General features: G+C 39.1%; 1 protein-coding gene across 2 annotated transcripts in view; it reads left to right on the forward strand.

The window, feature by feature from the left end:
• Positions 1–23,545, forward strand: part of LOC126469543 (uncharacterized) — a 92,079-nt gene that overhangs the window by 59,436 nt on the left and 9,098 nt on the right. For both annotated transcript variants that reach the window (XM_050096662.1, XM_050096661.1), the window contains 3 exons: positions 1,519–1,569; positions 1,710–1,763; positions 1,886–1,939. In XM_050096662.1, coding sequence (XP_049952619.1) covers positions 1,519–1,569; positions 1,710–1,763; positions 1,886–1,939 — 159 coding nt within the window. The remainder of the gene's footprint in view (positions 1–1,518; positions 1,570–1,709; positions 1,764–1,885; positions 1,940–23,545) is intronic.

Raw genomic sequence — 23,545 nt, forward strand, 5'->3', positions numbered from 1 at the left:
GAAAATGATCCCTTGCCCTCAAGCCATTGCTGATCACAACTGCTATGTGGGTGGTGTAGATAGATTTGACCAGCATCATACATCCTACAATGTAGCATGGAAGTCTAGGTGTGGCTGGATGAAAATTTTTATTACTTTACAGATGGAGCAATAGTGAATGCCTATGCTCCATACAAAGAAACTAGCAGTCACATTTAACCTTCTGGAGCATACTGACAAATGATCTAATTGGTAGTTTTTGTTCCAAATCTAAGACTGCAACTATACCTCACCCAAAAGTCGTTATTAGTGAGAATAAATCACACATCATTTCCAAGGTAAGCTTGTCTCCTACTACTGCAGTACACACGCCTGTGAAAGGTACTTCAAGGAGGTGCACAATGTGCAGTAAATGAGTAAAACTGAAAAGAAGTTCTCTTAATTGTTGTTCCTGCAAGGTAGCACTATGGAAGCAATGCTTTGCACCATTTTCGGTATGAAATGATTGAGTGTTATTGGATGCACTTTGCTTGGTTATCAAAATAATTTTGAAATGTGGATATACTTACACAATTTAGTTAGAAGGTAAAATTTTTATTTTCAACAGAAAAATTGTTTTGAAAATGTGAATTTTGTTCAAAGTTTCAATGTCAAGCCCAGGAATAAAATTGTTTACCTCCTTCAAGAGATGACTTTTTATTAATATATGAGTTAAATATAGGAGTCTAAAGATTGTGGTTGAAAAATCAACCACAAAATATTCAGGTAATGTATGTGACCTGAATAGATTGTGGTCGATTTTTTGCCAAGCAAAAAAATTCGTAAAAATTCCATTTTTGTTTGTCAGTGTAAAAAGCCATATTTTCCTGTGTCCATGAGTAAATATAAACTTAGTAATGTTTGTGTCTGCTGCTTGGAAGGAAAAAATTCTCTGTCAAATGTACAATGTGCAGGGCCGGGCTTTGTTAAGGTAATTCGTGTGATTATGAGCATGTAAACTGTAGTTACTCTGTATGTGGAGAGAGGGTAGTCTGCAAGTAGAATGACCATGAAAGTGAAAACAAAGTAAGTCTAATGTATCAAGTTCTGACTTATAAATGAAACACAACAGCTCATCTAAGTACAAGTGCAGTAATGTACTATATAGAGAGAATTTCAATGCTGCAGCATTAAGATATAATTGAAATAGTGAAATGTTGAAGGTAGTATTTGATGGTTGCAAAATTGTGGATATATGGATGTTAATATATAGGTAGTTGGCATAAAATATGAGTGGCAGGGGGCCATATGCAAATGGTGTAGGTATGGTAGGGAGATAAAGAAAGAAATTGTTGGCGGCTTGATATATTATGAAGTTAGACTATGGGCAGTAGGTTGAAAACTTTGGTAATGTAGAGCAGAATGGATAAAATTAGGCAAGACTGATCTATAATTTACTCCTGTAAATGGTTTGAGTCTAGAAATAACACATTTCCTTGTGTGCAATTTGTTGTTCCACACTACCTCTGCTAGTTTCAGAAGATGCGTTTCTGATTGTAGGATCCCAGGAAGTAACAGCTGAAGGAGACAGCATGACTTTAGTAAAGAATGGTAAGCAGTACTTAGTTTTTTTATAACTGGTGTAGTTTCTAGTACTATCATGCATGCAGTCACATATTTTACATTATGTTTACTAGTTTACAAAAATAATTTTTCTGTTTTTTTTTTTTTTTTTTTTTGTCTGTCTGTAGCAATTGAAGGACTGTTAGCAGTACTGGCCAATTCAAACGCTTTAGTTCAAGCCGGTAAGATCTCAAGAGATTTGTTTCAGAAGTAGTTTGAAGTCTTGAAATAACACATTATCTGAATCAAATTTTAGATGTAACCTTTTGCTTCCTAGTTCCAAAATATGATTTTCTGATTCCAGTGGAACAGTTTGCTGTTCCAGCAGGAGCTTTCCTGTCTAGACTTCGAAGGCAGAGTAAGTTCTGAACAAAATATTATATGACAAGTTTTTAGATGTTGAGACAATATGCTTTATTGTCTAAAATATTGAGCTAGTTCCAAAATCTCATTTGTCCAAAATGATCTGCAGTTCTTGTGTTGCTCTTCTAATTGTGTACACTCTCATATAAAACTATGCAAAAATTAGTTTTCTTTAAATGTACTTTGGTGTCTTAAAAAGCTTAATGAGTTGGCAATCTCTTATTGACATGACATTGCACTGCCTTTGTTGTTCAGAAGCAAGATACAGTGTTCCTTCGGATATGCATTAATGCTTTCTACTTGGAAGTTTTGAAAAGACTGTGTAGCAGTGTGCGTCAGAAGTGGCCTGACTTGTAGCAGTTGGGTGTCTGGTTTTTCCATCATGACAGTGCCCCTGCTCACACAGCCCTGTCTGTATGACAGCTCTTGACCAAAAATGGTATGACGCCTGATCCTAACCACCCCCCCCCCCCCCACCAATAATTATGTGACCTCGCCCCATGTGACTTTTTTTTTCCTTCCTAGAATCAAAAGAGACATGGAAGGAAAGCATTTTGATGATGTTGATGTTGCTGAGGTGAGGGAAAAAAAAATAATGATGGAGGTGCTGTCAAGCACCACAAAAGATGAATTTAAACAATGTTTTAAAAATAGAATAAGAGATTAGCCAAGTATACTAGTCCAACCATGCTTAGGAATGAGGTTGGTGTCATATCAAGTTGCAAATTTAAAGGTGTGTAATTGTAGGCAGTCATTTATCATTAGTACAGATATTGATGTTTTTTATGTCAGAATTAGTCAACAATGGGAACTGGTCAGTTTTTATAATACAATGCTGAATGTAACAGATGATTACCATGAAAAACTGTGTAATTGTTAATGCACTGGATTCAAATTATGGAGACAGAGGATACAGATTCCTGTCTGGCATCCAGATAAAATTTTTTATACAGTTTATGTAATTCGGTTAAGGTAAATGGCAAAGTAGTTCCTTTCAAAGTTTCAGTAGTAATCCCTTGCTTTAACCTTGTCCAGTCTGGATTTGTGGTCTTTCTTTAATAACTTAGTTGTTATAAGGTATTAAACTCTTATTTACTTCTTCATTGTAGGAGTAGAGGAGTTTGTCTATAAGATTGTGTTCTTTGAGAGAGATGTCAGGAGTTTCACATGTGTCAGTCCACTTTTAGTGTAGTTGTTATGTTTGTCAGGAAACCACAAAAAACAATCACTTAGGTGGCAGTTCTATTAAACAGACAAACAAATTTCATTAAAACCCTTATGAAAACTGCAAATACCAGCTATCAGTTGTTCTCTTAAACTATTGCAAAGGATTTCCATTGTAAACCAAGTACTACCTTGTAAAGCAAACTGAACACCTGGCTAGTATGGCAGCACTAGTTTACATCCAAGAAGCAGGGGGAGGGGGGAAGAGATTAGCACACAATCCTGCATTCTTAAAAATGGACTGCTGTCACTCACTACATGTCTGTACAATCCACAGAATGAGTGCCTATTTAGAACAATATCAAAAACAGGACATACAATGTATCTCACCTTAGGTGCCCAAGATATATACTGGCATTATACATAAAACTACCATACCTGTCAATGTTGCTATCCACCTCAGCCATATCTATTGGTTCACAGCCTGCTTTTGTCATGGACAATAATGCCAACTGTTTGTTCAAATCTTAGCTGATTGATTTTATTATATTTTCCGTTTCCCATATGTCAAAGTCTCTCTTCTCCAGTAATCATCACTCACTTATTTGATGTGATACATGGTCTTTATAGTCCTTTAATCTCACAGTATAAGAAACTAGTGTCACAGCAGCCTGATCAAACTGACTACTTAGTCTAATAATTAGTGTTTTTTGTTTGCAATTAGGAGCTTCGGGTTTATTACTAATGACATAAAATTTTTATCTGATTAAAAGATCTGAGAGGAGTTCCACTCAGTCTTGTGAGGCCAAATGAAAAGCTACTTGAATATAAAAACTACAAAAATTGGTATGCAGGTCACCAAAGTGGTGTTATATTGAAAAACTTGCACCAGGTTGGATAACAGCAACAGCATCAGCATCAGCATCAGCTATTATTTTTTATTCTTTCTTCCAGGAGTGTTAGTTGCTGGTAACACAGGAAAACTTCTGTGTAGTTTGGAGGTAGGAGATGAGGTACTGGTGGAAGTAGAGCTGTGAGGACGGGTTGTTGGTGGCACACAGTTGTAATCTGCCAATCTGCAGTGAAGTTTCATTTTTTTCTGGTGTGTGTGTGTGTGTGTGTGTGTGTGAGAGAGAGAGAGAGAGAGAGAGAGAGAGAGAGAGAGAGAGAGAGAGAGATTACAAGTACAAATCTTATTCTGTGCAAGATTCCAGACTGGTTCTATGAGATTTAGCTCTAGGTGGTAACAGTGTCTGGAGGGGAACAATAACAATTTTCTTCCAGAATATTGATAATGGATTAAACAGGATAAAATTGGTGCTCCTTAATTAAAGCCAAAAGTTTTTCTTGCCTTGTCTGTGTGTATCAGGTGCATCAAAAAGGACTTCACAGCTTTGAAAATTCATGCTGATTTTTTCATTTAACTTACATATGGTTTTTGGTATCATTTTATAACGATATACATTGCTTTGTTTTATAACTAAAGAGATTCGGTGTGCTTCCATTCATTATGCAGCAATCAGAAGTCAATTTCTTGGCAAACTCGCTGCAGGACATCAGAGACAACTTGTTCAGTTGCGAGATAGGTTCTAGCTCGGAGCTCTGGTGGAGAAGCCGGTAAGGGTGGAACAAACATGGTATCCTTGATGAATCCCCAAAAGTTGTCGGTTAGGCCGTAAGTGAGAGTGCATCGCGAGTTCTTGCTGCTAATAAGGCTAGTACGCTGTTCTTTTATTACATATTTTTACAAGCTTCAAACAGGAACGACTTCAGTAATGGATAGGAACTGTGATTGCTGTGTACAGATGTGAGTTGAGTTGTTTACCCTTCGCTCACAGCTCCAGGCTGTGTTGCCTTCCGTCACACAGCTTGAGGCTGCTGCCAAGGGGCATCACTGTGGGGGGTCGTCCCACGTGTCCCACGATTAGTCCAGTGCTATGGCCGCCCCGGGTACTGCTGGCACTGAGGTGGATCCCTCACCCGTGGTCAAGTGGGAGATCAGTCCAGAGTCTGGCAGGCAGCAAAAGACTTTCCGAGGGACCGATTGTAGGGCCTCCCCAGTTCATTTGATGAACAGGTTTCTGGCGTTATCTGTGGCTTATGAAGTCTCTGAGCTGGATGCAGTCATCCACCCTGTTCCAGAGGAAGCTTCTTGGCCTGCAGGATCTGAGTATTCACCGAGGGTGGGTTTGCTGCTAGTTGGGAGCTCCAACGTTAGGCACATAATGGGGCTCCTTAGGAACATGGCTGCCAAGGAGGAGAAGGAAGCCAGTGTGCATTCCATGTGCATATCAGGGGGAATCATTCCGGAGGTGGAAAGGGTGCTTCCAGATGCCATGAAGAGTACAGGCTGCAGCCAACTGTAGGTGGTGAAATGGTAAAGACTGCCAGTCTAGCTTGCGAGATTAAGGCGGAGCTCACCATCTGCAGCATCGTCGACAGAACCAACTGTGATCATGGGGGCTGTGTGGAATGGACTGGGCAGTTTTTTAGGTTAGAGGGCCTTGGGAAACCACAGAAAGGGTGTCTGTCTAAAAGGGGGCTGGTAAAACACAGTAAGGTAGTTGTAGAAATGATCGGTATTGTAGTTGTAAATTGTCGTTGCTGTGTCGGGAAAGAACCAGAGCTCCAAGCCCTACTAGAAAACACTGAAGCTCAAATAGTTATAAGTACAGAAAGCTGGCTAAAACTGGAAATAAGTTCAGATAAAATTTTTTCAAACAACCTGACAGTGTTTAGAAAGGATAGATTAAATGCAGTTGGTGGTGGAGTATTTATTGCTGTTTACTTTGTAGTGAAGCTGAAGTAGATAGTTCCTGTGAAATAGTATGGGTAGAGGTTATACTTGACAAGCGGACTTAACTATTAATTGTATTGTTTTACCAATCCCCTGACTCAGAAGATATAGTTGCTGAACTGTTCAAAGAAAACTTGAGTCTCATTTCACTCATACAATTATAGTCGGTGGTGACTTTAATCTTTCCTCGATATGCTGGAAAAATTATATGTTTAAAGCTGACGGCAGGCATAAAACATCATCTGAAATTGTACTGGATGATTTCTCAGAAAATTATTTTAAACAATTAGTTTATGAACCCACTCGAAGCGTAAATGGTTGCGAAAGCATACTTGACCTCTTAGCAATAAATAATCCTGGACAAATATGGAATATCATGATGAATACAGGGATCAGTGACCACAAGGCAGTAGCTGCTAGGCTGAATACCGTAACACCTACAGTCCTCAAAAAGAAACCCAAAGTACATCAATTTAAAAAAGCTGATAAAGATGCTCTTAATGCCTTTTTAAGAGACAGTCTCCATGCCTTCCAATCTGATCACGTAAGCGTACAAAAGATGTGGAATGATTTCAAAGAGATAGTATTGATGGCAATTGAGAGATATATGCCACATAAATTAATAAATGATGGTACTGATCCCCCCCCCATGGTACACAAAATGGGTCAAATCACTGTTGCATAAGCAGCGAAAGAAGCATGCCAAATTTAAAAGAACGCAAAATCCCCAAGATTGGCAAAATTCTGCAGAAGTTTAAAATATATTGCATACTTCAATGTGAGATGCTTTTAATAATTTCCACATGAAAACTCTGTCTCAGAATCTGGCAGAAAACCCAAAGAGATTCTGGTCATACATAAAGCACACCAGTGGCAAGACACAATCAATACCTTCACTGTGCAATAACAATGATGAAGTCACTGATGATGGTGCCAGTAAAGCAGAGTTATTAAACTCGGTTTTCTGAAACTCCTTTGCCAAAGAAGATGAAGTAAATATTCCTGAATTCCAATCAAGAACAACTGCCAAGGTGAGAAACATAGAAGTAGATTTCCATAGTGTAGCAAAGAAGCTTAAATCACTTAATAAAGGCAAGGCCTCTGGTCCAGATTGTATAACAGTCAGATTCCTTTCAGAGTATGCTAATACAATAGCTGTATATTTAGCAATTATATACAACCGCTCATTCACAGAAAGTTCCATATCTAAAGAATGGAAAGTTGCTCAAGTCACATCAATATCCAAAAAGGGAAGTAGGAGTAATGCGTGGAATTACAGGCCCATATCACTGATGTCGATTTGCAGTAGGGTTTTCGAACATAAGTGCCTCGAAGAAAATGATTTATTGACACGTAGTCATCACGGACTAAAAAAATATCATTCTTGCAAAACACAACTAGCTCTTTATACTCATGAAGTAATGAGTGTTATCAACGGGGATGTCAAATTGATTCCATATTTTAGATTTCCAGAAGGCTTTCGACACCATTCCTTACAAGCGTCTTCTAACTAAACTGCATGCCTATGGAATATTGTCTCAGTTGTGCAACTGGATTCGTGATTCCCTGTCTGAAAGGTCACAGTTTGTAGTAATAGATGGAATGTCATTGAGTGTAACAGAAGTAATCTCTGGCATTCCCCAAGGATGTGTTATAGGCTTTCTATTGTTCCTGATCTGTATTAACAACATAGGAGACAATCTGAGTAGCCTTATTAGATTGTTTGCAGATGGTGCTGACATTTACTGTCTTGTAAAGTTGTCAGGTGACCAAAACGAATTGCAAAATGATTTAGATAAGATATCTGTATGGTACGAAAAGTGGCAATTGACTTTGAATAAAGAAAAGTGAGAAGTTATTCACATGAGTACTAAAAGAAATGAGCTAAATTTCGGTTATGCGATAAGTCACACAAATCTTAAGGCTGTAAATTCAATTAAATACTTAGCGATTACAATTACAAATAACCTAAATTGGAATGATCACATAGATAATGTTGTGGGTAGAGCGAACCAAAGACTGCAATTAATTGGCAGAACACTAAGAAGGTGCGACAGGCCTACTAAAGAGACTGATATTTATCAAAGTCAGAAACATGATGGTACGCATTTCTCCTCCTTACACGTGACATCACAACAACGTTTCACCAGGCAACGCCGGTCAACTGCTGTTTGTGTATGAGAAATCAGTTGCAAACTTTCCTCATGTTAGCACGTTGTAGGTGTCGCCAACCTTGTGTGAATGCTCTGAAAAGCTAATCATTTGCATATAACAGCATCATCTTCCTGTCAGTTAAATTTCGCATCTGTAACACGTCATCTTTGTGGTGTAGCAATTTTAATGGCCAGTAGTGTATTAATGTGTACTGCATACAATGGGTTTGGATAATAAAGTGGTGGCTATGACACACATCCATACAAAGGCAAAATTCCTTAAATTGATGTGCAGTAAATGTGGTAGCATTATCAGTCACTACAGACCACAAAGAGCCAAACTTGCTGAAAATTCCCTGTAAGTTTTGGATCACTGCTTGATTTGTCACAACCCTGGTGGGTAACAACCAGACAAGTTGAGTAAAGGCACCCACATAAATTAGAATAAATCTATTCTCTGCCTTCGAACTAGCCACTGGGCCCATAAAATCGGTGTACATTTGCTGAAAGTATCTTTCTACTACTTGGACACCAAATATGTGCTCTTGCTTATTGTCCTGGTCCTGGTTTACTAACGGCTCACACCTCAAAACTTGCTATTTGCTTATAAACCTTGTTATTGATTCATGGCTGAATAAATTGCTGTCTGATTTTCTCATGCATCTTTCACTCTCCTAAATGCCCTCCCTCAGGAGATTCATGCCTGTATCTGACTAAGGGAACCAATTCCATAGGCACAATTATATTGAGCTCTACTTCTGCATGCCTTACAGCAACCACTTTGTCTCTCAGATTGTAGGGTTTTATGCATTTTCATTTCTGTAGCCTCTCCTAAGTTTTAAAAAAGGCATTTTTTTCCTGATCCAGAAACTCACTAATGTCACAAAATCAATAAGTGAGGAATCTGAGTAAGGGTTGAAGTCACCAGGGGCCTCAAACAACTATCTACCAGCAGCTGATTATCTCAATGATTCTTCTCACTCCCCTCAAACATTTGACTCAGCCCATCTGCCACAATATTCAATATATTACTGACTTCAAACTTAAAAGTTAAAATACTGGTAGCCCACCTGGCAGTGCAATCAGTTTTCTTGGTCTGGCAAACACCCAGCTGAGGGCTTGATTGTTTCCAAGATGAACTAATGGTGTCCACTAGACTATGAAAGCTTCTCTGAACCAAGCAAACTGCTAGGGCCTCCAGTTCATAGAAAGAATATATTTTCTCCAACTCGTTGAACACTCTTTAGGCGTAGGTGACAACCTTGTTATCCCCTTCCTGTTCCCACAGCAGAACTGTTCCTACCCCCAGACCCAATGCATTAGTTGGCAAAATGAATTCAATGTTGAAATCCGGTAGAGCCAATACCAGTGCTGGCTTTAATGCTTCTCATAAGACCACAAAGACAGATTCATGGGAAGGCCCTACCCCAGAAATTTACTTGCTTTTTTAAGAAGTTTGTTAAGGGGCCTGCTTTCTCTGCAAAGCCACTAATAAATGTCCTAAAAAATTGACCATACCTACAAATTGATTGATGGCTTTCACTCTCCTCGTATCAACACAAATTCCTTCCCCTGAAACTAAATGTCGCAGGAAGTACGTAGAAGAACATACAAAAACAATGTTCTGAGGATTGACTGTTAGTCCTGCCTTCCTTACTCACTCAAACACCTCCCGCAAATGCTGTATATGTTCATGCATCTTGCTACTATAGATCATCCAAGTATTGGTAAACATAATTAATTTTTATGTCTGAAAACACAGCATCCTTGAGCTGGGAAAGAACTGTTGCTAGCCTCAAAGGTACACAACCAAACTCAAGTAATTTCCAGTTCTTCATGAACTCAGTAATTGGTTTTGAAGCCGCCTCTAAAGGTATTTGATTATAAGCCTGGTTGATATCTAACGTGGTAAATAACCACACTCCCTTAAACCATCTGAAACACAAGTGTAAATTCGGTAGCGGCACTAATCTCTATATCACCATTTTGTTTAATTCAAAATAGTCCACTACTGGATGGTACTTGGCATTGGATTTAGGCACCAAGAAGCTGCGAGCAGCATGTAGGGACTTAAATGGTCGAATTATACCCTGTTCTAGCATCCTTTCCATGTGATTCCTTAATACCTCCATCTTTGGTGCTGACAATCTGTAGGGTATTTTCTTGACTGGAATCTGATCTATTAATTCGATCTGATACTGTGACAATCCAGTAATCCCAGTTCGTTGGTTAACACATCTAGAAATTCTACAGAATGGCCTTCTACATCTACATCTACACCTACATGACTGCTCTGCAAATCACAGTTAAGGGCCGGGCAGAGGGTTCATCGAACCAACTTCACACTAATTCTCTGTTATCCCACTCTTGACCAGTGCACAAAAAAATGAACACCTATATCTTCCCATGCAAGCTCTGATTTCCCTTATTTTGTTATGATGATTGTTTCTCCCTATGCAGGTCAGTGTCAACAAAATATTTTCACATTCGGAGGAGAAAGTTAGTGATTGAAATTTCATGAGAAGATCCCACTGCAGCGAGAAACACCATTTCCAACCCAAATCCTGTAGTGTTTCCATAACACATTCTCCTCCATTTCTTGATACTACAAAATGTGTTGCTCTTCTTTGAACTTTCTTGATGTGCTCCATTAATCCTATCTGGCAAGGACTACACACCATGCAGCAGTACTCCAAAAGAGGATGGACAAGTGTAGCATAGGCAGTTTCTTTAGCAGATCTATTGCATCTTCTACGTGTTCTGCCAATAAATTGTAGTCTTTGGTTCGCCTTCCTCACAGCATTTTCTGCGTGTTATTTCCTATTTAAGTTGTTTGTAACTGTAATTTCTAGGTATTTCATTGAATTTACAGCCTTAGGATTTGATTGATTTATTGTGTAACTGAAGTTGAATGGGGTCTTTTTAGCACCCACGTGATGACCTTTCACTTTTCATTATTTGGGGTCAATTGCCAATTTTCTCACCATACAGATATCTTATTTAAATAATTTTGTGGTTGGTTGTTATCTTCAGATGTCTTTCATAGGTAATAAATACAACATCATCTGCAAACAGCATAAGACAGCTGCTCAGATTGTCTACTGAATCATTTATATAGGTAAGGAACAGCAGAGGGCCTGTAACACTACCTTGAGGACCACCGAAAATCATTTCTGTTTTACTTGAAGACTTTTCATTTATTACTGTAAGCTGTGACTTCTCTGACAGGAAATCGTGAATCCAGTCATTAACTGAGACAATATTCCATAAGCACGCAATTTGATTGCAAGTTTCTTGTGAGGTATGGTGTCAAAAGCCTTCTGGGAATCTAGAAATATGGAATCACTTTGAAATCCCTTTCCAATAGTACTCAGCACTTCATGTGAGTAAAAGACTAGTTGTGTTTCACAAGACTGATGTTTCCTAAATCCGTTTTCACTGTGTGTCAATAGACTGTTCTGTTCAAGGTTATTCATAATGTTCAAACACAACATATGTCACAAAATCCTTCTGCATATCAACGTTAAGGACATGGGCCTGTAATTTAGTGAATTGCTCCTATTGCCTTTCTTGAATGTTGGTGTGACCTGTGCAATTTTGGTACAGATCTTTCATCAAGCGAGTGGTTGTCTATGATTGTTAAGTAAGTAGCTTTTGCATCAGCATACTCTGAAAGGAACCTAACTGATATACAACCTGGACTGGGAAATTTGCTTTTATCAAGTGATTTAAGTTGCTTCAGTACTCCAAGGATATCTACTTCCAAGTTACTCATGTTGGCAGCTGTTCCTGAATTCTGGAATATTTACTTCATCTTCCGCGGTGGAAGAATTTCAGTACATTGTGCTTAGTGACCCTGCTTTAGTAGCACTGTCATTGATAGTATTACCATTGCTATTGCGCAGTGAAGGCATTGATTGTACCTTGCCTGTAGCATACCTTACATACTGCCAGAACCTGTTTTTTGTATAGGTTTCGAGACAGTTTCATTGTGGAAACTGGTATAACCATCTCACATCGAGGTTTGCACTACATTTCGAGCTTCTGTAAAAGGTAGTTAATTGTGGGGATTTTGCGTTCATTTAAATTTGGTGTGCTTCTTTTGGTGTTTCTGCAACAGCATTCTGACCTCTTTTGAATACCACAGGGAATCAGTTCTGTGTTTTGTTAATTTATTTGGTATAAATCTCTCAGTTGCTGTTGATATTATTTTTTTGAATTCAAACCGTATCTGGTCTAGATTTACATTGTTAATTTGGAAGGAGTGGAGGTTGTCTCTCAGGAAGTGTCAAGCGAATGTTTAGCTGCTTTTTTGAATAGATATATTTTTCATTTATTTTTGGTGGATTTAGGATATTCAGTCTTGCTATGACAACCGTGTGTTCACTATTCCCTTTGTCCATTTTGATGCTTGTTACTAGCTCAGAATTATTTGTTGCTAAGAGGACAGGTTTGTTTTCACAACCATTTATTATTTGAGTATGCGCATGAACTAATTGCTGGAAATAATTTTCAGGGGATACATTTAGCACAATTTCTGGTTATGTTTTATGTGTACATCCAGATTTAAATGTGTATTTTTGCCAGCATATTGAGGTTAAATTGAAGTAACCACCAACTGTAATGTATAAGTTGGGTACATGTTTGAAAGTAACTTACGTTTTCTTTGAACCTTTCATAAACTCATCTGAATGCTGGACCTCTAATGAATCTGACTACTCCACACAACCTACCTCCACACTAAGTACATCAGCTGCCACCATCATCGTCCCTCCTTGCCCATGCCAGCGAAACTAGAAGAACCTTTATGATGTAAACTTGAAATTAAAGTGCAGTCCTGGCCATTCAGTAAACAGATCCACCTCCACTTTAAAAATCAGCCCCCCCCCCCCCCAATACAGGCAGTGACTAAATTTTCAGTTACCTTTAACTTCTCAGCAGTCAGATATTGTCCACACTCTGCTACAAACTTTCTCACTTCCACATTCCCTGATGCTGCAAAAACCATTTATAATAGGCTGCTGAGACAATACTGCCTAATTCCAACAGAATGCAGACTGGTTCCTTATTCTATGCTGCACATACCAGTGGTAAGTGTGGAATCCCTTTAATCAGTTTGCTTCCCCCTTGGCATAATTGTCACAATTCTTGTCCTTGGCTTACCTTACTCATGCATTCACTTATATGTCACTGTTTGCCACACTTCCAATGAATTATCTTATGTGAGCCCCTTTCTACTGTCCTTTATAAATCACAGCTTCCTTGCTGTGCCTTTCTATTGAAGCCTTGCTCCTTCAGCCTCCCCTCTAACTCAGCACTCTCCCAAGTTCTCCCTTTTACACAGTGGCTGTCTCTAAGGGAATCCACAAATTCTGTGGCCTGCATTTGTCTCACTACTTCATGTAATTGAACCAATGTAATGGGGATTTGACAAAATATCGCATGCTGCCTACTCTCAGGTTTCAACCCCCCTAAAATATGACTTATTACCTGCTCTTTGGTATTTCAGTTCCGAGGTTACCATACTTATTTTAACTCACTCCATATGATTTAGTACTGACTCATGAGTCATCTGTTCATGTCCATAGTGACAATAAATTAAATCTTGCACAGCTCTGGCTGCAATTAACCTGCAAATTCTAGTCCTAAACTGTTTCCATGTATTGTTTTCTTCTATGCAAAAAATCATTACGCAAATTATCCTTTGCTTGAACAGCAATGTATCTCAAAGGACCCAAGTCACTCATGTCCATGGTCTGTGCTCTATTCTGAAGCTCCACTGTAAAGTGAATAAAAAAATACACCATGTGATCAACTGAATTCAATGAAAAATGGGAACATTCGTTTAAAATTTCCTGTAACAAGCTCTGCATTTTCACAAACAGAGTATCGGGGATCATTCACCCTGCCTCACTATTGTGATCCCTCAAATTAACTTCACCATCTATGACCCTTAATCTTCTATTACTGGTCTGGAACCATTCTTGATTAATGTTACTATATGGTACTGAAGTATGTGCCTGTATCTTTTCCACACCCACCAAATCATTCATTCTATGTAGGTAGTGAATAAAACGGGCCTGCATCCTCTGTATTTGATTAGGCACCCAAGTATCTTCACTCAGAAGGACCTTTGTCATTTCCTCAAATCCAGCATTAATTGCAGCAGCAGTTGAACGTACCTCATGGGGCACTTTAATTTGTCGCACCTCCAGCAAGTGACTATTTGATTTATTTGTTGAAGCAGTTCACAGACAGTGCTGTTAACCTTTAACTTCCATTGTTGTAATTCATAAATTAACTCTTCTCATCTCAAATAATGAATCAATCAAGCATTCTGTGCTACCAAAATGTAATGTGTGGGGTTCAATGGACAGGATAAAGTGGTAGACCTGATTGAGTGAGTTAAGGTTGACATTTGGGCACTTATTAATTTATTAATAACTTTAGTCAAGATCAATACAAAAGTGCAGTTTTACTTTAACAGTATGCCTCTTCTAATAACTGAAATCAAACTGAGGACAGCAAAATGTTTTGAACACACTAGCTGAACAAAATTCTACAGCATTTAGTATCACAATAAATTAAGCATAAACACAATGACCAGTGGAACAAGTATTTCCAATTTTTAGTCACTTTTAACATCAGTATTAACAACTAATTTACTTTAAAATACGGTAAAATTTCAGTTTAACTGCATTTCAAGGAAAAAGTGCTCATTTTAACAATTTACAAACAGATTGGTACCAAATCTGAATTTACATAGAACCATGAGCCGACTATACCTTCAGGGGGCTCACCACTCTTTGGTGAGTTCATGCTTGGCTATGATGGCCATGGAGCCCCCCAGCCTTTGCAGCACCTTTTCTCTTCCATGCTGCATGTCTATGCTCCTGCTGTTCTTTTTTCCTCTCCCTTGGGGAACATGTCTGGGATATTTTTTAGAATGTGTTCTGAATTTTCAGTAGCCTGACATCAGAACAGTCCCTCCACTGTTTTCTTATCTTTTTCTTTGTTTTCCTTCTCCTATCCTTCCTCCAATTCAGTGTTTGAGGTTCCTCTTTGCTTCTTCTTCCTCCCTGTGCACTCCTGAAGGCCAGCCCATTTGTACTGCACATAAGAGGTGACTGGGTAATGCGTAGTTCCCAGGCCTACGTTGACAGGTAGAGTTTGCATGTACCCCTGGTACAGGTCAGGCTCAGGGAGGGGTGATTGCCTGAGTTGTTGCCTTCCCAAACTGCCAATTGTTCCATCAGTCAGGAGTTCAGGAGGTATGACCTGAGGTGTGAACAATCACTTTAAGGCGGATGAGGCCCCCCTCCTCCCTGAGGGGGGGGAGGGGGGGGCACCAATTGGAAGGAGCGCACCATCAGAGGCACTAGCAGTCATGGGGGATTTTCTCGCAATTTTGTAAAGTAGGTCAAATTTATTTTCACTGCAGTGAAAGCTTTGTGGAATGCACCTATTAATAGTGTTCTATAGTTACATTGTGTAGTAACTGTGAATGATTGTCTCAAGTAATATCACACCATTTTGGAGTATACTTGTCCCAAGTGGGCCTGTACTGCTTCAGGCAAGATACAGAAACTGCAAGGACTACAGAACACATCATTACAATGGGTATTGCACACCCAGCACTTCAGTAAAGCTGCCGAGTTGCACATGAAGTAGGCATCCCACCCATCCTCTAGTGATAAAAGACATTAACAACCACTTTTTACTTTTTGTATGGTACATCTTTTGGTCAGGCGAATACAGGGTTATAAATACAAAGTCAAATAGGGGTAATGCAGGAGTAGGCTTAATAATGAATTAAAAAAAAATAGGAATGCGGATAAGCTACTACAAACAGCATAGTGAACGCATTATTGTGGCCAAGATAGACACAAAGCCCACGCCTACTACAGTAGTACAAGTTTATATGCCAACTAGCTCTGCAGATGACGAAGAAATTGAAGAAATGTATGACGAAATAAAAGAAATTATTCAGATAGTGAAGGGAGATGAAAATTTAATACTCATGGGTGACTGGAATTCGGTAGTAGGAAAAGGGAGAGAAGGAAACGTAGTAGGTGAATATGGATTGGGGATAAGAAATGAAAGAGGAAGCCGCCTGGTAGAATTTTGCACAGAGCACAACTTAATCATAGCTAACACTTGGTTCAAGAATCATAAAAGAAGGTTGTATGCATGGAAGAAGCCTGGAGATACTGGCAGATTTCAAATAGACTATATAATGATAAGACAGAGATTTAGGAACCAGGTTTTAAATTGTAAGACATTTCCAGGGGCAGATGTGGACTCTGACCACAATCTATTGGTTATGAACCATAGATTAAAACTGAAGAAACTTCAAAAAGGGGGGAATTTAAGGAGATGGGATCTGGATAAACTGACTAAACCAGAGGTTGTACAGAGTTTCAGGGAGAGCATAAGGGAACAAATGGCAGGAATGGGTGAAAGAAATACATTAGAAGAAGAATGGGTAGCTTTGAGGGATGAAGTAGTGAAGGCAGCAGAGGATCAAGTAGGTAAAAAGAAGAGGGCTAAAAGAAATTGGCTTAGAATCTAGTGCAAAGCAAGCGGAAGTTCTGAAAAATGTTGGTAGGTACCGCCACAACTAACTTCTGCCGTCGAATATATGTAGCGCTATACAAGCATGCTTTGTGGGCACAAAAATAAATACTGGTGCCAAAACCTCTGCATCAGTAAATAAATTTAAAAAAAAGGTAGAAGACGAGCTTTTTTTTCTCCACCCTGAGTTTTGACCACTGCATTTTCATACATTATCCAACGAAGTAAATACAAATTCCGTATTGTTCATCTTTGAATGTAGCAGAATTTCAATGTACTACGAAAATCCGACTGGCAAGACTGTTAGGGATGTTTGTCAATATGGCCAACTCTACGTTCCGAGTTTTTTCCTACCTGTGAGAAGATATGGTTGCTAATAGGAACCTGATGAAATGTGAATCACATGCAGTATTCTCTTTACCATAAGAATAATACGAATATAAACATTTTGCCATGTATTCTTTCGTGTTTGCTGCTATCTCATGTAAATCCTGTCTGCCTAATAAACTACGAAACTAGAGTGAGACAACAGCAAACGCGGAAGAATATACGTATCGTGTCATGTTTATATTCATATTATTCTTATGCCTAATAGTGGTGCAGTCAGAAATGAAGCACGGCAACTGACTAGATTTTAAATGTAAGATGACTAATTTCTGTGCAGAATTTGATGTACTAAAGAAGTGGCCGCAAAGATTTTCAAACAGAGAAAAATTTGCGCCTAACTCTCGTTCAGAACATGTTCTATCATACGCAGTCTATTATTTGGTTCTTGTTGATCATTATCAAAGAAAGCAGCAGTGTAAGTAACAACAAATAGCAGTCTCTTGCCATTATTTTGCTAATGAGATGATTCCTCCTTTTTTTTTTTTTTTTTTTTTTTTTTTTTTAAAAAAAAGCGGCGGTAGTGCGCACAAAAGCAAGTCATACCGCGAGCGGCGACAGGCCATAAACACGCACTATCAGAATGTGACAAACAATGCATGACACAGTACAGTAATGCATTTTCAGCTTAGAGTGACGTAAACACCTATAGCAAAGAAAACAGCACTTATCAGATCAAAGCAAAACAAGCAATCGATTCAAACCAGACGAAGCACGTGAAAAAGGAAGGGTACCCGTATAAATACGGACGGAGCGCCTGACGCATAGCAATGGCTACCTGGTAAAGCTTAACTGCTAAGCTTACGACTCGAACCAAACTATTGTAGCTGTATCGTCATTCATTCGACCTAAATTGTGTCTCATATTACAATGGACCAACTTTGTTTCGATTTGGAGGTGCGGCCTAAAACTTTTCTCTCCCCTTGAATTTCGAGTCTCAAATTTCAGGTGCGGCTTAGATTCGAGTGCGGTGTAGATTCGAGTAAATATGGTATCTCACTAGGGGTAAGATAGATACTGCCTACAGGAAAATTAAAGAGGCCTTTGGAGAAAAGAGAACCACTTGTATGAATATTAAGAGCTCAGATGGAAACCCAGTTCTAAGCAAAGAAGGGAAAGCAGAAAGGTGGAAGGAGTATATAGAGTGTCTATACAAGGGCGATGTACTTGAGGACAATATTATGGAAATGGAAGAGGATGTAGATGAAGATGAAATGGGAGATATGATACTGCGTGAAGAGTTTGACTGAGCACTGAAAGACCTGAGTCGAAACAAGGCCCCGGGAGTAGACAACATTCCATTAGAACTATTGACGGCGTTGGGAGAGCCAGTCCTGACAAAACTCTACCATCTGGTGAGCAAGATGTATGAGACGGGCGAAATACCCTCAGACTTCAAGGAGAATATAATAATTCCAATCCCAAAGAAAGCAGGTGTTGACAGATGTGAAAATTACCGAACTATCAGTTTAATAAGCCACAGCTGCAAAATACTAATGCGAATTCTTTACAGATGAATGGAGAAACTAGTAGGAGCCGACCTAGGGGAAGATCAGTTTGGATTCTGTAGAAATATTGTAACACGTGAGGCAATACTGACTCTACGACTTATCTTAGAAGCTAGATTAAGGAAAGGCAAACCTACATTTCTAGCATGTGTAGACTTAGAGAAAACTTTTGACAATGTTGACTGGAATACCCTCTTTCAAATTCTGAAGGTGGCAGGGGTAAAATATAGGGAGCAAAAGGCTATTTACAATTTGTATAGAAACCAAATGGCAGTTATAAGAGTTGAGGGGCATGAAAGGGAAGCAGTGGTTGGGAAGGGAGTGAGACAGGGTTGTAGCCTCTCCCCGGTGTTATTCAATCTGTATATTGAGCAAGCAGTGAAGGAAACAAAAGAAAAATTCGGAGTAGGTATTAAAAAGCCATGGAGAAGAAATAAAAACTTTGAGGTTTGCTGATGACATTGTAATTCTGTCAGAGACAGCAAAGGACTTGGAAGAACAGTTGAATGGAATGGATAGTGTCTTGAAAGGAGGATATAAGATGAACATCAACAAAAGCAAAACGAGGATAATGGAATGTAGTAGAATTAAGTCGGGTGATACTGAGGGTATTAGCTTAGGAAATGAGACACTTAAAGTAGTAAAGGAGTTTTGCTATTTGGGGAGCAAAATAACTGATGATGGTCGAAGTAGAGAGGACATAAAATGTAGACTGGCAATGGGAAGGAAAGCGTTTCTGAAGAAGAGAAATTTGTTAACATCGAGTATAGATTTAAGTGTCAGGAAGTCGTTTCTGAAAGTATTTGTATGGAGTGTAGCCATGTATGGAAGTGAAACATGGACGATAAATAGTTTAGACAAGAAGAGAATAGAAGCTTTCGAAATGTGGTGCTACAGAAGAATGCTGAAGATTAGATGGGTAGATCACATAAATAATGAGGAGGTGTTGAAGAGGCTTGGGGAGAAGAGAAGTTTGTGGCACAACTTGACTAGAAGAAGGGATCGGTTGGTAGGACATGTTCTAAGGCATCAAGGGATCACCAATTTAGTATTGGAGGACAGCATGGAGGGTAAAAATCGTAGAGGGAGACCAAGAGATGAATACACTAAGCAGATTCAGAAGGATGTAGGTTGCAGTAGGTACTGGGAGATGATGAAGCTTGCACAGGATAGAGTAGCATGGAGAGCTGCATCAAACCAGTCTGAGGACTGAAGACCACAACAACAACATGGTACATCTTGAAACCAGCACATCTGGAACCTTCGGATATATTGAAGCCTTGAAGCACGGGTGGCCCTTGTGGCTTTTAAGGGATTGAAACCACTCCTTTCCAGATCATTATCATTTCAACATATCATCCAAGCCATCATTATCTTGATCAGCAGTCACAAGTCAATTGCCATCATGCCATATTGATCAATGCCTGGATATTTAACACCATTCCTTGGCGTGCAATATTGAAATAAATACCAATTGGCAATAGTAATTTGAGATTAATAGAAATGTGCGTACCCAGTAACATGAAAACTGGGAGGCTGACTTTTGTTGCCTTGGAACGAAACAATTTCAAGATGGAACTCTCAGTGTAGATATCCTTTGTAGTGGGAGCACATACACGTGTAGTAGTTTCGTCACTCAGTTGACCAGCAGCTTCATTTCATTTCTCTACAGTTTATGATTAATGCTTTGAGTTTGTTGACACGTAAGACTTCCTTCTTTATGAACTACACATTGCTCACAAGTAACAAAATCTTTAATATTCTGGCTACAGGAACGTAAATCTAGTTTTGAATCTTTTGCCACATAGATTAAATGGATAGATCATGTAACTAATGAGGATGTACTGAATAGAATTGGGGAGAAAAGAAATTTATGGCCCAACTTGATTAAGAGAAGTGATTTGTTGATAGGGCACATTCTGAGACATGAAGGGATCACAAGTTTAGTACATGTGGGAAGTCTGGTGGTAAAAATTATAGAGAGAGACCAAGAAGAGAATACAGAAAGCAAGTTCGGAAGGATGCAGGTTGCTGTGGTTATACAGAGATGAAGAGGCTTGCACAGGATAGAGTAGCATAGAGAGCTGTGTCAAACAAGTCTTTGGACTGAATACCACAATAGTAACAGCTACATGCTGTATTTAATTTTGCAAGGATGATGTAATTTCTAATATTCTGTGTCATCTTTTACATTTTTTTGTTTATTTTCATTTATGACACAATAATTCATTTTGTTAATGTTGGCAAGATTGCATGATGTATGTTCCTTTAGGAAAAATGCAGCGATTTTGCTCAAGAACAGATTCGTATGTTGAAAACACACTGGTGTGCAAAACTTAAGCATTAAAATAGTTTTGGAATGATGTGTCACTGCTAAGTAATATAGTTCAATGAAATTTGGATTGTGGAAGCACTGCTAGAGGATAATATAGAAGTTAAGAAACTTCCCAGCAGATTAAAACTGTGTGCCGGACTGAGACTCAAACTCGGGACCTTTGCCTTTTGCCGGCAAGTGCTCTACCAACTGAGCTACCCAAGCACAACTCACGCCCCGTCCTCACAGCTTTGCTTCTGCCAGTACCTCATCTCTCTTGCTGGCCATAAGGTTGGTAATGAGCTCTTGTGGTGGAGTACTCCATTCCTCCACTAGCACAGTTGACAACTGCTGGATGGTCATTCATGCATGTTGAAGGGCTGTAGTATGTCTCCCCTATGTGTCCCACATGTGCTTTGTGGGGTTTAACTCAAGGGAACAAGCAGGCCAATCCATTTGCCAAATATGCTTTCAAGAGCTCCTCCAATAGCAGTGTTCAGTGTGGTCACCCATTGTCATCCATAAAAATGAAGTCAAGGGCAAATGCACCCTTGAGAAGATGCACGTGGGGAAATAGTACAATGTCACAATAACATTGATTGGTGAGTGCAATGTGTTCAAAGATTTGGATGTAAGTACATGCTTGCAACACATTATGCCTCCGCACACCACAACACCTGGACCCCTAAAATGACCATGCTCAACAGTGCTGGACATACCATCATATGGCAAGAGGTATCAACATTTATACACCCAGAAACATTGTTGACCGTGATTGTTTGGCGCTTCAGGTGTTATGGTGTGGAGAAGTGTAATGTTGCATGGGCATACCAACCTCCAAATCTCTGAACATAGTATACTCAACAGTTGGTCTTATTGTGATATTGTAGTACTTCCACATGTACATCTGTTGAAGAGTGCTTTCAGTCCTGACGTAATTTTTATGGATGACAATGCCTGACCAAATCAAACAGTGCAGGTGGAAGAGCTCTTGAAGCAATAGCATATTTGGCAAATGGACTGGCCTGCCTGTTACCTCAACTTAAATCCCATAGAGTACCTGTGGGACGTGTTTTGGTAATGTATTGCAGCATGTCAATATGCACCAATGACCATCCAGCAGTTGTTGGCCACACTGGTCGAGATCATAAAAATGTTTGTATTTTGGTGACGTCTCCAATTCTCCAGAGTAAATGGAGATATTTTCTTAATATTTTATGATAAGTGCTTAAGCCAACTGATCTAAGTGATATTTTAAATGTAAAAAAAAATAATAAAGGTGTAGAAAATGGTATCACAGTTTGTTATTAAATGTCAAAACAAAATAGTAGATGTTCCAAAATGAATATTGGGGTTTTAAGGTTTTGTAGCATTTATCACATTCAACTTAGAATTGTAAATAATACATCAAATGAAAGAACAATGCAAACAGTTTTTCTTACGAATGTTCAATGTGAAGATCATTCATCACATGGCCAAAATTGAGTCAAAAGGACAGTTTTTCCCAACTCTTGATTAGTAAGTCTTACACCCACCTCCACTCATTAGCATCCTCTTGCCTGTCCTGCCATAGAGTTCTTAATTGGCAGTGCTTCATTGTGGCTGCCTCAGGTTGCCCCTTCCACCACTCCTTGCAATAACTGCTTCAGTCCCATTTCTTAAGTCAGATAGTTCAGCTGGTAGCAGAGGCACATAGAAATAATTGTTTATGAACCCCAAAGATAAAACTCGCAAGATATCAGATCAGCTGAACATGGAGGCTGTGCAAAAGAAGTTCTATTATCTAGCCCCTTGCTGCCAATCCAGTGATCAGGGACATCATTGTTTAACCAATTGCATGCTGCGTGCTGACAAGGAACGCATTGAGTGTGAAGTTGCAAAAGGCCAATGATGTTTGCAGTATTTGACACCGCACATATTGTGTACCATGCAACCACAATATTGGCTGCTATTGGCAATAGGAGTTGGGACTGGAGGTATCAAATGGTGAGCACAGCATGACATTGCAGAGTGTAGTTGAACTGCTTAGTCAACAAGTAACTGTCAACAGTGCTATAGTGTGGTGTTGATTCAAAGCAGAGCAATGGCAATGATGAACAAAGCAGACATTACATTGTATCTACATCATCAGTTGCCAAAGTTGACATTTCATCAGAAAGGGACCCAAGGAGAAAGAGGTGGCAGATGAAATATTAGCATTTCTGCAAGATGAGTCAGTGGAATGTGTGGTATTGTATATACTCGACTGTGTGGCCAATGTGCATAAGTATGATGATGATGATACATGCTTAACAAGTGAAAGTGATATTGAAACATGTGTCTAGCCATCTAGTTCATCATCCTTGTTGGACAGGGAGCCACAGACCCTGCCTCCAGTGAAACATATTAAAGAACAATTGTTGTTCAAGGAGCAGGTACTACACATAACTACAGACGTGGAAGATCATTTGCAGTCTAGTAATTAAAAAAATTATGAACAGATTTTGAATAAGTACACGGGAATATGACTGTGTAGTGCATAAGAGAAACTGCAGATATTCAAGTGAGGGCAAGGCACACGTGTTATAAAAATTAGTGTCTGTGTCCACTGGGCAAGTTCAGCCTTTTGAAGGCAGACTATTTTTCTGGGCTAAAAACCTACTCCTTATTTCTGAAATCATGCCATCCAAAAATTGAAGAAAGAAAGAAATACCATGGTACACTTTGG

The sequence above is a fragment of the Schistocerca serialis genome, chromosome 3 (genome assembly GCF_023864345.2).
Source record: "Schistocerca serialis cubense isolate TAMUIC-IGC-003099 chromosome 3, iqSchSeri2.2, whole genome shotgun sequence".
In the NCBI taxonomy this organism is placed as follows: domain Eukaryota; kingdom Metazoa; phylum Arthropoda; class Insecta; order Orthoptera; family Acrididae; genus Schistocerca; species Schistocerca serialis.